At 33.6% G+C, this 13,441-nt stretch overlaps 1 protein-coding gene across 3 annotated transcripts in view; it reads left to right on the top strand.

The window, feature by feature from the left end:
* The first annotated feature begins 4,087 nt into the window (after nucleotides 1-4,087).
* Nucleotides 4,088-13,441, top strand: part of LOC111062496 (facilitated trehalose transporter Tret1) — a 42,189-nt gene continuing 32,835 nt past the window's right edge. The window contains exons 1-2 of one of the 3 annotated variants that reach the window (XM_039422158.1): nucleotides 4,088-4,255; nucleotides 7,908-7,981. In XM_039422158.1, coding sequence (XP_039278092.1) covers nucleotides 7,912-7,981 — 70 coding nt within the window. In that variant the 5' untranslated portion in view covers nucleotides 4,088-4,255; nucleotides 7,908-7,911. The other 2 variants (XM_039422159.1, XM_039422160.1) reach the window with 2 other exon arrangements.

Here is a 13,441-nt window from a genome sequence, read left to right on the forward strand (position 1 = left end):
TCCCATGTTATTTAAATGGAGTCACTTTTACTCCCTAGGGAGTTTTTCTGTTTTTTACTACCGAGGGCGAAAAAGTGACACTTTAGTATTATGTTTCAGGGAGTAAAGTAAGTACTTTAGCCAGTAGGTGGAGGAAAAAGTCATTTATCTATCTATCTCTCTCACACACTCTCTCTCTCTCTCTCTCTCACTCTCTCACTCTCTCTCTCTCTCTCTATCTATCTCTCTCTCTCTCTCTCTCTCTCTCTCTGTCTTTGGTAACTGGTGTTTTGCTCTCACTTTGAACGTTGTAAGCGTTTCTTGCCTTGCCATCAGGACACTGCGTTTGTCTCGCAGTTGTGTTCATCTGTTTCTGCTGTTAAGTTTGGTGACAGTTACAGAGCTACAGAGCTACACGGCTTCTAAAGCGCACATAATTTGTAGCCTCATAATGAGAGCATTAACTCACTTTTACTTCTGCTGTATGTGGGTTGAACACAGCAGTCGAGTTAGACCGAAAATCTTGTTCTAATTCACTTAGTAAGCTCGGATTAATTCATCAACTAAACTCAGATAAATTCACCTAGTAAGATCTTTGTAAGAAGAATGATTTTACAAATTATGCTCGGATTTATTCATCAACTACACCAGTGATCGCCAAACAGTCGATCACGAGCTACCGGTAGCTCGTGAGGTAGTTTTTGGTAGCTCACAGAAATTCTCGTGCAAAAGAATGTCGTCCAGTTTGAATATGAACACTTTCCCAGTCTGAAGAAAATCATTGACGAGAAAAATCCTCCACAGCACCGCAGCAATAACCAAGAAAAAGTTACAATTCTTTCAGACTTGAGCAACGATTTCAAGAATTTAAGAGCATATAAAATATGGTACAATTCATCAACTCTCTTTTGTAGAGATCTATGCAGAAGATTTTGCAGCTTGTGTTGTACAACATTTTGGTGGAGATCAGGCTTCAGTTGAAATGGAATTTGTGGATTTCCAAAATGATCTGTCTCTCAGATCACTTTCTAAAACTGGAAATATTTGGCCTCAAGTCCCCCCAAAAAAATATATCCAAATATTATTCAAGTTGCATTGAGGGTGAAAGCTATGTTCAGCTCTACTTACTTGAGTGAAGCATCTTTTTCAAGTATGAAATTCATGAAAAATCGATATAGGAACAGACTGACTGATGTACATTTGGACAATTGCATCAGAATGGCGGCTACAACGTACACTCCGTACGATCAAGAAAATACTTGATGACCAGAAAGAGTACGTTTCACTGCTCTCATTGAAATATACATTTCAACTTTTGTTATACTCTTTACTATGAGATAAGTAGATTTCAATACTAGAAATGTATCTTTATAGGCAATAAAAGATACTTTCTTCAATCTAATATTCCTTGGTAGCTCACTAGAAGTTTAATAAAATGCTATTCTAGCTCACATGCTCATAAGTTTGGCAATCATTGAACTACACTCACATAAATTCACAAAGTAAGATCTTTGTAAGAGGGTTGATCCAAGAGAATATTCTACAAATTAAGCATGGATAAATTCATCAACTGAGCTCAGATAAATTTACCAAGTAAGATCTTTGTAAGAGGGATGATCCAAGAGAATATTCTACAAATTAAGCTTGGATAAATTCATCAACTGAGCTCAGATAAATTTACCAAGTAAGATCTTTGTAAGAGGGATGATCCAAGAGAATATTCTACAAATTAAGCTTGGATAAATTCATCAACTGAGCTCAGATAAATTTACCAAGTAAGATCTTTGTAAGAGGATGATCCAAGAGAATATTCTACAAATTAAGCTTGGATAAATTCATCAACTGAGCTCAGATAAATTTACCAAGTAAGATCTTTGTAAGAGGGATGATCCAAGAGAATATTCTACAAATTAAGCTTGGATAAATTCATCAACTGAGCTCAGATAAATTTACCAAGTAAGATCTTTGTAAGAGGAATGATCCAAGAGAATATTCTACAAATAAGCTTGGATGAATTCATCAACTAAACTCAGATAAATTCACCAAGTGAGATCTTTGTAAGAGGAATGATCCAAGAGAATATTCTACAAATTAAGCTTGGATAAATTCATCAACTGAGCTCAGATAAATTTACCAAGTAAGATCTTTGTAAGAGGAATGATCCAAGAAAATATTCTACAAATTGAGCTTGGATAAATTCATCATCTCAAATCAGATAAATTCACCAAGTGAGATCTTTGTAAGAGGAATGATCCAACAGAATATTCTACAAATCTGGTGTGGCGCACTCACACAACTTTCCTTGCCGTTATGAAAATTGATCACCTGACGCTAGTGTTCTCGCGCATTTCAAGTCTACTATTCAAAAATCTGACCCAGCTGCTGACAGGACAATAACGCTGAAGACACACGATGTCTGCTATCTCTTCATAGTGAATGATTTAATAGAATCAACAGTTGCCAATAGTTTGCAATTTTAATAATCACATTTTCTCGAATTTCGAGTTTATTTTCAATTTTAGGTGAAAATGTTACTGAACATTAATTGTAGAGATTTTCATGCTCAATCTTTTCCACTTGAATTTTTGACGTGACAACGTCTTATAAATTGGTTTGCCGGGTGACACTTCCAGAAACTGCGTTACGTTCCCACGTTATGCGCTCACAATGAGAGCGAGTGAGAGCGTTCGTTTCGGTTCACGGTCGTCTGGAAAGAGCACGAATAGGAGCAGTGGCGAGCAACGCAGCAGCAACCCGAAGGCATTCACCTCGAGAGAGAGTGAAATGGAGCAATCTCCTGCGACTGCGCCACTACTTAGTGAATAGGTTATGTGAATAAGTATAAGTGAATAGGTATAAGTGTAAGTATAATAGGTATAAGTGAATAGGTTATGTTGTATCACAATGTTGTGATAATTTTCAATCACAAAAGTAGTATAAATCGTTTCTCAGCCAATAATAATTTGTTTAACTTGAAAAAATGAGCGCGACTTGCTATGTAAAAAATTGAATCGAGCACAGTTAGCCCGCCTAAGAGCGAGAGAGACAGAGTGATTTTGTTGAGGATGTGTGAAGGTAAAAATAAAATTTTGTTAATATGAATTTCAGTGCGAGATTCTTTGTATAAATTAATGTTTTAAATATAATTCTTTGTATAAATAAATGTTTTAAATTGTTACTATTATTTCATCCTTCTTCCTACTATAGGAATGAATATTCACATTAAAATTATTTTACCACTCAAAGTCGTTGTCACGTAGAACTTTCGCCCGTATACCAACTTTACAGGCAACCATGCAATTTTTTTGTCCTTTAAATAAAATCCTTCTATTTTTAGTCAATATTCTTGAGCCAAACCATAGTTTTTTCCCTCTAAACTCTGGTCAATAAAGAATTAAAAACGGCATGAAAATGTGTCATTTTACACTTAAATTTTGACAATTCCCCGCAAGGCGGGGGGTTATTCCATAGCCCCCGATGCTTTTACCCCCACCCCAAACACCTAGCCCACCCTTTGGCCTATCCTGGATCCGCCACTGACTATAATACTTACAATCCCATTAAAGCATTTCTAATTTTGTCTCTCAAACGGGCAGCATTTATATTCTCGTATACCTATGCATTTCCGTCAGTTAAACTAGTGAACTCTTTTCACCTAAATTCATAAATTATGTTTTCCCCAGTTTCAAGCTACCGACAATACTTTTCTCTAATCTTTTTCTCTCAATAAAAGTAGCCAAACTAAGTAACTAGAACAAATTAAACAGGCGTGACGAAACGAACCAAGATAGATTGCAAAACGACAACCAAACTGAGATTAACTATCAACTTATCGACTGTCAGCTCTGATTCAATAGGAAGCTAATTGATGCCATCTGAAAGAAATGCTGCCAATATAAAGTGAATCTGATCTTGGAAACAATCATTTTTAGATGCAAACTTATTGGCAACTTACATCACTGATTGATCTGTAGCAAAGTTTACTAGGCCACTCTATTTATCTAGCAGGCCACTCTATTTATCTACTGGTCATCGTAGCGAGACGAATCGCATACCACGTGATTCTCTGTCCATTAATAGACGACATTGGCAAAGATTTAATTTTTTTCAAGCCAAAACTTTCCGTTCCCTTCCAACTCCCAGCGAGCGAATTTCTCAATGAGTTCCAACAGCTGTTTGGCTTATTCCACACATGACATCACTTCCGCATCAGTGAACAAGTCAGCTGACACATTGTTGCATCAGCTGTTCGAGTAGGAGGTAGAAGTGTGAACAGGTAACACAATAATTTTGTTGATAGTGTGTGAATTTATTGTGGTAGTGAAGAGGACCCTTTCATTGTACTTATTTATTATTTTACAAAGGCGACTTACTAGAGTTCAACCCTAATTTTGTAGATATTAGTGTGAATTTATTGTGTGGAGAGCTCATTCATAAAACATAGAGGATAAATACGTTGATTTTGTTGTTTGTAGATAGTACAGTGAGACATTGTTGTGAAGGTGAAGAAGACACTCATTCATAAAACTAGAGAAATACGTTGATTTTGTAGATAGTAGAGTGAGACTTTGTTGTGAAGGTGGGGAAGAGTTTACTCATTCATAAAACTGGAGTTTAACGATAATTTTGTAGATAGTACAGTGAGACTTTGTTGTAAAGGTGAGGGAGAACCCATTCATAAAACTAGAGTCTAACAATAATTTTGTAGATAGTAGAGTAAGAATTTGTTGTGAGGGTGAGGAAGAGTTAAGTCATTCTTAAAACTATAGAAATACGTTGATTTTGTAGATAGTACAGTGAGACTTTGTTGTAAAGGTGAGGAAGACATCCATTCATAAAACTAGAGTCGTACCATATTATTTTAGATAGTAGATTAATACTTTGTTGTGAAGGTGAGGGAGAACTCATTCATAAAAATAGAGTGGTACCATATTATTTTAGATAGTAGAGGAAGACTTTGTTGTGAAAGTGAGGGAGACACTCATTCATAAAACTAGAGTTAAACGATAACTTTATAGATAGTAGAGTGTGGATATACTGTGACGGTGAGGTGGATTCATTCATAGAAAGGATTTTATTCTAACCTTAATCAAGGTGAGTGTTTTAGGACATTTTTTCCAAACTTATAATTGCTTGTCTATTATTTATGACATTTTTTCATTGAAGTACAACAAGTTTTCATAAATTAGCGGTACTTTGTTGAGTAGTTCACACTTTAGGCAAGTGCAATATGATGGAATAGTGAATTGTAAGTTTAATTCTTCTAAAAAAGCAAAATCGATCACCCAAAAAAAGGTTACTAGAAACTACTGAATATGGTGGTGTTTATTGATTGATTGATTGATACAATAAGTCCATCATCAAAATAATATGGAGAGAAAAATAAGGTAACCTTTTGCTATTCCTCTCACAAATTTAGATAAGGTTACACATAGTCCGAAATAGGTTGTCTTGTAGTTGTTCACTTCACAACATTTTCAGTCCTTAAATGTTCTCACAAAGTAGATTTCTAAATTTAGATGCTTTAGAACCAAACATAGAAGAAATATTTCACATCATTATACATTGGTATTTGAATAGTATCAAAATAGACGATGTTCTGAGTTGGTTGCTCAAGAAAATTTTTCAGACATGATGAAAAAATGACATTTATTGAGAATAAATGTCATGAGATTTCAGATATTTCTTCCTACAATAAATTACGAGCGAATATTTATTCATTTATTCGTGGACAGAATCACAAATCATAAAAATATGATTAGGAAGGAACAACAGGCTTGGCCCAAATCTATCCATTCCCAAATTTTGATAAATTAATAAAATGTCCAAAAAATAGGTTTTGTTTCTACTGTAAAACGTTCAAGTTCAATTTTCGTCCAAAAATATATATAAGCTAAACATTTTTAATTTAGAGAAATTTAAACACCAAACTATATTTAAATATAACACTTAACTATCACTTCATATTGAATTATTCAAGTTATTTTATAAAATTTTGAACCCAAAAATACACACAACTTCTCTCACTACGCACTATATTTACAATTTCACTGTATATTCCAAACAAAATAAAATAGTAATCTTATCTTAAATTGTAGCAACCTTATGCAATGCAACTTCTGTATAAGTGTATCCGATTCTATGGATACATTTCTGAGCAATACTTTCGACAAAACACAGTCATGTAGCTGATTGAAAGTACAACCAAATTACCTGATCCGGTTATTAAATTTGAACTATTTTTGTGAATTATTTGCCTTATTTTCACCTCAATTAACTTACATTGTCTTCAAATAATGTTGAAGTCAATGTTCTAGAATGATCACCAACTTCAATTTTCCTAGAATGATAACTTCAGGAAGTTATAGCATAGAGAAAAAATAGCATAAGTAGATATCCCATGGTATAGGGCGTTTATGTCGCAATTTTTATTGTTATCTCAAGCTGTTAGTCCACGTAGTTCTTTCCCGTGAAGCTGTGTGACGATGGTAGTCTCTTATATTGTGCCGTTCATACACTCTCACCCCACCAAAACATTAAAAATCGACAGTAATCGACAATAATCGGCTTGAGTTAACAGTAAAAATTGTGACATGAAAGTCTATACCATGGGACATCTACTTCCGCTATTGTTTCTCTATGGTTATAGTTAATTAATTGATAAATACAATAAAAATCACGATTTAGCACGCTAACAAACATATTTGAATAGAGCTCATCTATGTAGCAACCAATACTAATACTTCCTGACGTTTGAGGTTTGAAGTGACCTGAAACTTCAAGAAGAATTGATTGCTAAATGGATGAGCCCCATACATCAAAACACTTCTACCATGAAAATAGTTCAGAAGATATTTGAATAGGCTACCCAAGTATGATAGGCCTATTCTAAACGATGATACCGTCATGTCAGACTTCAAAACGGGTGATTGTATCTTGAATGTATCTTTACTTTCCTTGCCCTATTACCATAGGTAAGGAAAGTATTGCTTTCCAAAAAAAATTTAGGTACCCTAATTTCAAGTTTTCTATACGTTTCAAGGTCCCCTGAGGCCAAAAACATGATTTTTGGGTGTTGGTTTATGTGTATGTGTATGTGTGTATGTATGTATGTGTGTATGTGTCTATGAACACGATTACTCCATTCCTAATTAACCGATTGACTTTTATACTTAAGGTCCTCATACCATGAGGATCCAACAATAAAAATTCAATTCAAGATGGCGGAAAAAATGACGGATAATTACTAAAAAACCATGTTTTCCACGGTTTTCTCGAAAACGGCTCTAAAAACGGATTTTCTTCAAATTCATACCCTAGATAGCTATCTATAAGCCCTATCAACTGACATGAGTCTCATTTCTGGGAAAATTACAGGAGCTCAGTAATATTCTTGAGAAAAATGGCATATAATTACTAAAAAAACATGTTTTTCAAGGTTTTCTCAAAAACTGCTCTAACGATTTTTTTCAAATTCATACCCTGTATAGTTATTTATCAGCTCTATCAACTGGCATGAGTCTCCTTCCTGGGAAACTAATGGGGGGTCCACCCCATCTTTGAGAAATGGACTTTGTAACTTCCCTCTCGTGCTTGAAGGTAGGTAGGTAGAGCGCAGTTTATAGAGGGAACACATAGTCGAAATATTTCATCTGTAGAACAGCTGTTTTGACGACTTTTAAAAAATCATCTAATTTCGCAATTTACACAAAGGAAAAAGTACTCTGAAAACAATTATATATACACATAAACAGTAGTCTGATCGTAGTTTCAAATATGTTGCCGCCAATCGCCATCATGTTATTCCCGTAAATTATTCTCGTTTACAGTTCGATGAGCAAGAAAAGTTGTGTGAGTGTACCACAGATTTTTAAATCATGTATTGATATTGATATCGTATTTGAAAGATAACACCTTGATTTTTCCAGCAGGATGAAGGGGGAAGCGAGCTTACCAGGTATATACGTCATCAAGTCACTGGTCACTACGAATGGAGTTTCAGGTGAGTACTTATAGCCTACTTCTCATTTAATTATATTCCACAACAATCTTTGCTCAACAATTTACCAAACCCTACATCTTTTCTACAAAAATAGAAACATTTCATCATGCGTTTCTCTCCTCCTTCAAGTGACCCTGAATTTGACTTGAATATTTTAATCATAATATGGAGAGTTGAAATTCAATCAATGATTTTATTCAATTAAGACATAGGCTACAAGAATGTAAAGTATAAAAATGAGGCTTCATAGTGGGGCAATTGAATTTGGCATGAGTCCCAAACATAGCATAATTTAATCAATAAAAACAATATAAAACATGTAGCACCCTTTTATTAAAACATTTTTAAAACTTTAAAAAATTTCAACGACTAGTTTCAACCTACTTTTGCCATTTTCAAGTAAAAATGTAAAAATAAACAAGTTGATACTAGATGATATATGTTCAAAAATGATTTATTTATTTCTTATTTTTGGTTGGAGTTATTAATTTTAATCATATTTACTACTAGCCGTAAGGCTCGCTTCGCTCGCCATATCCGTCTAGCAAGGGGGCTCCGCCCCCAGGACCCCCGACTGGATCGTCTAAGAATGAAATCAGCAGGCTCGCTTCGCTCGCCTGCATTTTTCATTTGGGCATTTTTATCATGTTAGGACGATCCAGTCGGGGGTCCAGACTAAAACGTCTGGCTAAACGGATATGGCGAGCGAAGCGAGTAGCTCTTATTGAAGTAGCAGTGCCCAATCAATTTTTCCGCGATAAATGCATTTCAATCTTCAACTTGGTGCCAACCTAACAAAGTCAACTCAACTTAATGCCAACCTGACAAAATTATTAATTTAGTTACCAGTTAACAACTGTTTCGAAGAGCTACTCTCTCTAGATTATAGTTCTGTATCAAAATATGATATGGACATTTTTCAATATTATAATTAAGAGAATAAGAAGAATATACATGCTAAAAGACGAACTTTAAACCCTTAAAAACCACCCTTAGAGTTAAAATATTGCCAAAAGATTTCTTAGTGCGCCTCTAAAGGGCCAACTGAAGATACCTACCAAATTTGAACGTTTTTGGTCCGGTAGATTTTTAGTTCTGCGAGTGAGTCAGTCAGTCAGTGAGTGAGTGCCATTTCGCTTTTATATAAATATATAGATTAATATTATAAAAAATAGGATTATTATAGTCAAATTGAATTATATTTACTGAATTATTCCTATTTAATTTTGCAGTTTTATAGATATAAAATTCTTCTTTTACATTCAATTTTTTACTTTCATTAACTTCAACCAAAAACAATGAGTGAGAAATAAATAAATCATATGGATATGAGCATATGAGCATAATTATCTAGTATCAACTTGTTCATTTTTACATTTTACTTGAAAATGACCAAAGTAGGTCGAAACTAATCGTTAAAATGTTTCTAAGTTTTTAAAATGTTTAAATAAAAGGGTGCTACAAGTTTTATATTGTTATTATTAATTTGAATACAGTAAACCAATACTTATGAGTGAAGTAATTTCATAATTCAATCCTTTTTTTTATCCTTTTTCACAATGAAGCACAGATCGGGAGAGAAAAACTAAAAATACCTTGTACTATTTCTCTCCCAAATTCAGATAACATTAAAAAGTCCGAAATGAGGTTATGTCCTCTGGATTTCCACAAAATTTTATTGATATAATAATAATTGGTTTCAACTAATAGTTAACTGGTGAGTTCAAACGCTACGAAATGAACGCTACGAGAAAGATTGTACTTTTTATTTTATCTATAAAGGACATCAGAGTGATTGCAATAGAGAAACATTAGAGGTACCTACTGAAAAGAAACAAAACATTAAGCAATATATCGTATCAAGAAGATGGAGAAGCATTATCTTCTAATCAACACAGACACTTCAACACAGACAACAGTCAAATTAGATAGAACAAAGCTTACAACGTGACAACATTTGTAACAGTTGAAATCATCACCATCCATTCATGAAAACTGGAACAATAGTTTCAGGGCAACGTTTCCCGATTATCAAACTAGGAACAGATCCACCGCCAGTTTTTATTTAATTTATTTACTCAATTGCTCAGTACAACACAACTTTCAGAAACTTTTTTTACCACAACTTTTGGTGCTAAATTTGGTTTTACCATTGTTTTTGTGCAACAAAGCAACAGATCCGCCATCTTTTGTGCAGAATTTGTGCGAACTAGAAACAGATCCGACACCTTTTGTGCAGAACGGAACAATAATTATTGTTGCGTCAACAGTGTGACGTCACAGAGTGGCGCGATAACAATCCAATTAATGTAGCGGCAATAGGAGTGCAGAGTCAGCGAAATTGTGACCGAAAAAGTCGTGCGCCATTGTTTCACAAACCGTTTTGTCTGTCACTGACTCAATTTCGTTCAGCTGGAAGCACAACGTATCGCCATAGAGTGAAGCCTGTTTCACACGATAGGAGACGTGGGCCATGATTATTATCCTAGAGTGAGGTCCACGTTATAATGGCAGGGAGAAAGATAGATCAACGTTGCCGATTCTCTATCTTGTCAATACATTCTATAGACGGTAGCTGATAAAGGTTTATTAATGCAATATTAACTGTTCATTCTCATTTGAAATAATCAATTATTTTTTATTTAGCCAGAAATTATATTTTTCAATAATTTTATTATGAATCTTCATACTGCTTGATAATTTTATTATGCACTTGAAAATCAACGTTAATAGCATTATCAAATAACACTAAATTACTGTCTCAGACAGAGAGTATAGGATGTTGAATAGGAATACTATATTATTGTCTATAGGAGATGTAAGTGATGACGTAAGCCGTTGCTATTGAGAGAGAGCATGTTATTCAAATGGGACTAAAACATCACCTTACATTTACGAGTATATCAATAAAATAATAGATTTCTAAGAGTTGAGAATATTTTTTTCAAGTTCTACACACTCAAATCATCAATTTCCAGTATTTATTCAGATCAAATAAATGTTTTTGGGACAGCCAAAGCAGAAAGTCTCACGAAGTAGAGCTTAGTACCATGTCTGTAGTCTGCTATGGAAAACCTACCTGCAGAAAAAGTTAAAGTGCAATTTGAATTATTACCAAGAATTTCATTAGATTGTTATAGAGTTGTAATTTAAAAATCCATATAAATGTATTCTGTTTTCCTATTGTTTAGTGTAACTAAAGCTCAAATATATAGGTTAGGTGTTTTGGTTTAGCCTAGGTACTTACTTATAAGTTTTGTGTTGAGGTTTTCTGAAGTATATAATTGTTTTCAATTTACGTGAAATAGTAAGATATTGAATGAACTCAACACAGTAAAAAGATGTAGATGTTGTGACCACTAATCATGTTGTATACTTCCTACATTTCAACTAAACGGTGATGATGTTTACAAGAATTTAAAAGGGGTAAGTGAACATGTAAAGTAAAGCAAATAATTATGTATTTTATGTGCTACATTCACTGAAAACATAATTGTATTTGAATAATTGTATTAATAGTTTCACTAATGTAGTTATTCTAGATAAATTTGATTTTTATTAACAATAACATAACCTAAAAATGTAGTACAGAACTTATAGAGGAGAGCAAGACCTTGGGATTTTCAGGAAATCTAAAAAAAATGGTATGTAGCCTGCCTTTTCACTGTAATGTTTACAGTCAGGAACAAAGAATATGTTCGTTTGCTTCAAACCATTTTCATTTGTGATCGAAATCAGACTGTATACATTTTCAAATAAACATTTCTAATGTGAAACAGCAGACTGTAAAACTTCCAGCATATGATGTGAAAGTAAACTTATATTGAAAACAAAATAATATTTAAAAATTTTAGGTAAGAATTCATGTGGCACTCTAACTTTCTCTTCAACTAGGCTTACCATATCAGCCTACATACATAGTACTATGCACTACTTCCTGAGACTTTCTGTTTTATCTCTGGTAAACTGTTCAACCACACCGAAACTCATCCAGATTGTAGACTCAGTTCTATAGTGAGGTTCACGTTATAATGACAGTAGAGAAAACAGCGTTGCTGATTCTCTGCCTTATCACTGCCTGTAGCGGTAGCTGCCTGATAGTGGTAGATCCGATGTGATATCAACTGTTCATTCTCATTTAAAATAATCAATTATATTTTATCAAGCAAGAAATTTTATTTTTCAAAAAATTTAATAATGAATTTTCATAATTAAAATGAAATATTTTGTTAATTAATTATCAATTCTACATTGTTAAAATACGATCTGGCAACAGAGAAAAGCGAGAAAGAGATAGCGCTATCCACTTTGTTGAATGATAGACAAGGATAGCAATACCATTGCCAATCAAACACTGCCATTATAATGTGGACCTTACTATAGATTATTTTCTAGATTTTCAATTATTTTATAGATTATTAGTCTCTGATATCACTCAAGCTCAACACAAGAGAGATAGATAAGAAAGTGTGAGAGATGGAGGAAGATAGTGCGATGTCATCAATACAATACAGAGTGGCCCATAAGTCAGTTGACACGCAGTTCAGTTGTTAACTTTATATCCATTGTTTATCAAATACCAATGGACACACTATCATTACGAAAAACCATCAAACATAACCTAAAACTAAACTGTGGTGAACAAACCTAAACAGCTGTGGTTTGGTTTGTAACAACAGCTGACCTTCAAAATGCTAGCCGCAACTGACTTATGGGCCACTCTGTATATAAGGTCCGCGGAGGTTATAGTTGACAGCATAATTGTCATATTTCCTAAGTTAAATAACATGTTAATTTAACCTAGTTAATTAAACATGTTTCATGTTTTTTATAGCTGTGATTCGGGTCATTTTATTCAATCTGAAGATTCAACATGTATTCTCGGCCATAGTTTTGAATATTTTTCAAAAATATTAACGTTTATTTTATCCATTATGAGTAATCAACAGAATATTAGTCATCATTTGTTGAAAATCTATTGTTTTTCCTACAATCCAATGAAACTCTGCGATTTGTATTGTAATATTGTTTTTGATGAAAGAACCTTGGTTTGGTTACTTTTCGGTGTTTGTAATGCATTTACTAATTGAAACGAAATCGTGACAGAACTCAGATAACGCCAATTAGCTCTGTGTTTCAATATTCTAAAAGCAATCTATTTCGAAGTTCAACGAGGAAAGTCTAGTATAAAGAACAAGATTGTACAGTATTGGAAAGAAATAATCGTATGATCTGTTTTGAAAGGTCGATGTGAGTGATGAACTTGATCATTTAACTTTCAAATCGATTTATGGATCAGTTGATTCGAACTTGAATAGTTTTTAGTGATGAGTTTTATTTTAATTTTATGTATGATTGGTCTTTATAAATCAAGGACTTGATCTTAATAAATTAAGGACTTTAGTAAGATTCACATATTCACTTTGCAGATTTTATGTGAACAATGTAGAAAAAATGTAT

Source organism: Nilaparvata lugens, chromosome 2 (genome assembly GCF_014356525.2).
Source record: "Nilaparvata lugens isolate BPH chromosome 2, ASM1435652v1, whole genome shotgun sequence".
NCBI lineage: Eukaryota > Metazoa > Arthropoda > Insecta > Hemiptera > Delphacidae > Nilaparvata > Nilaparvata lugens.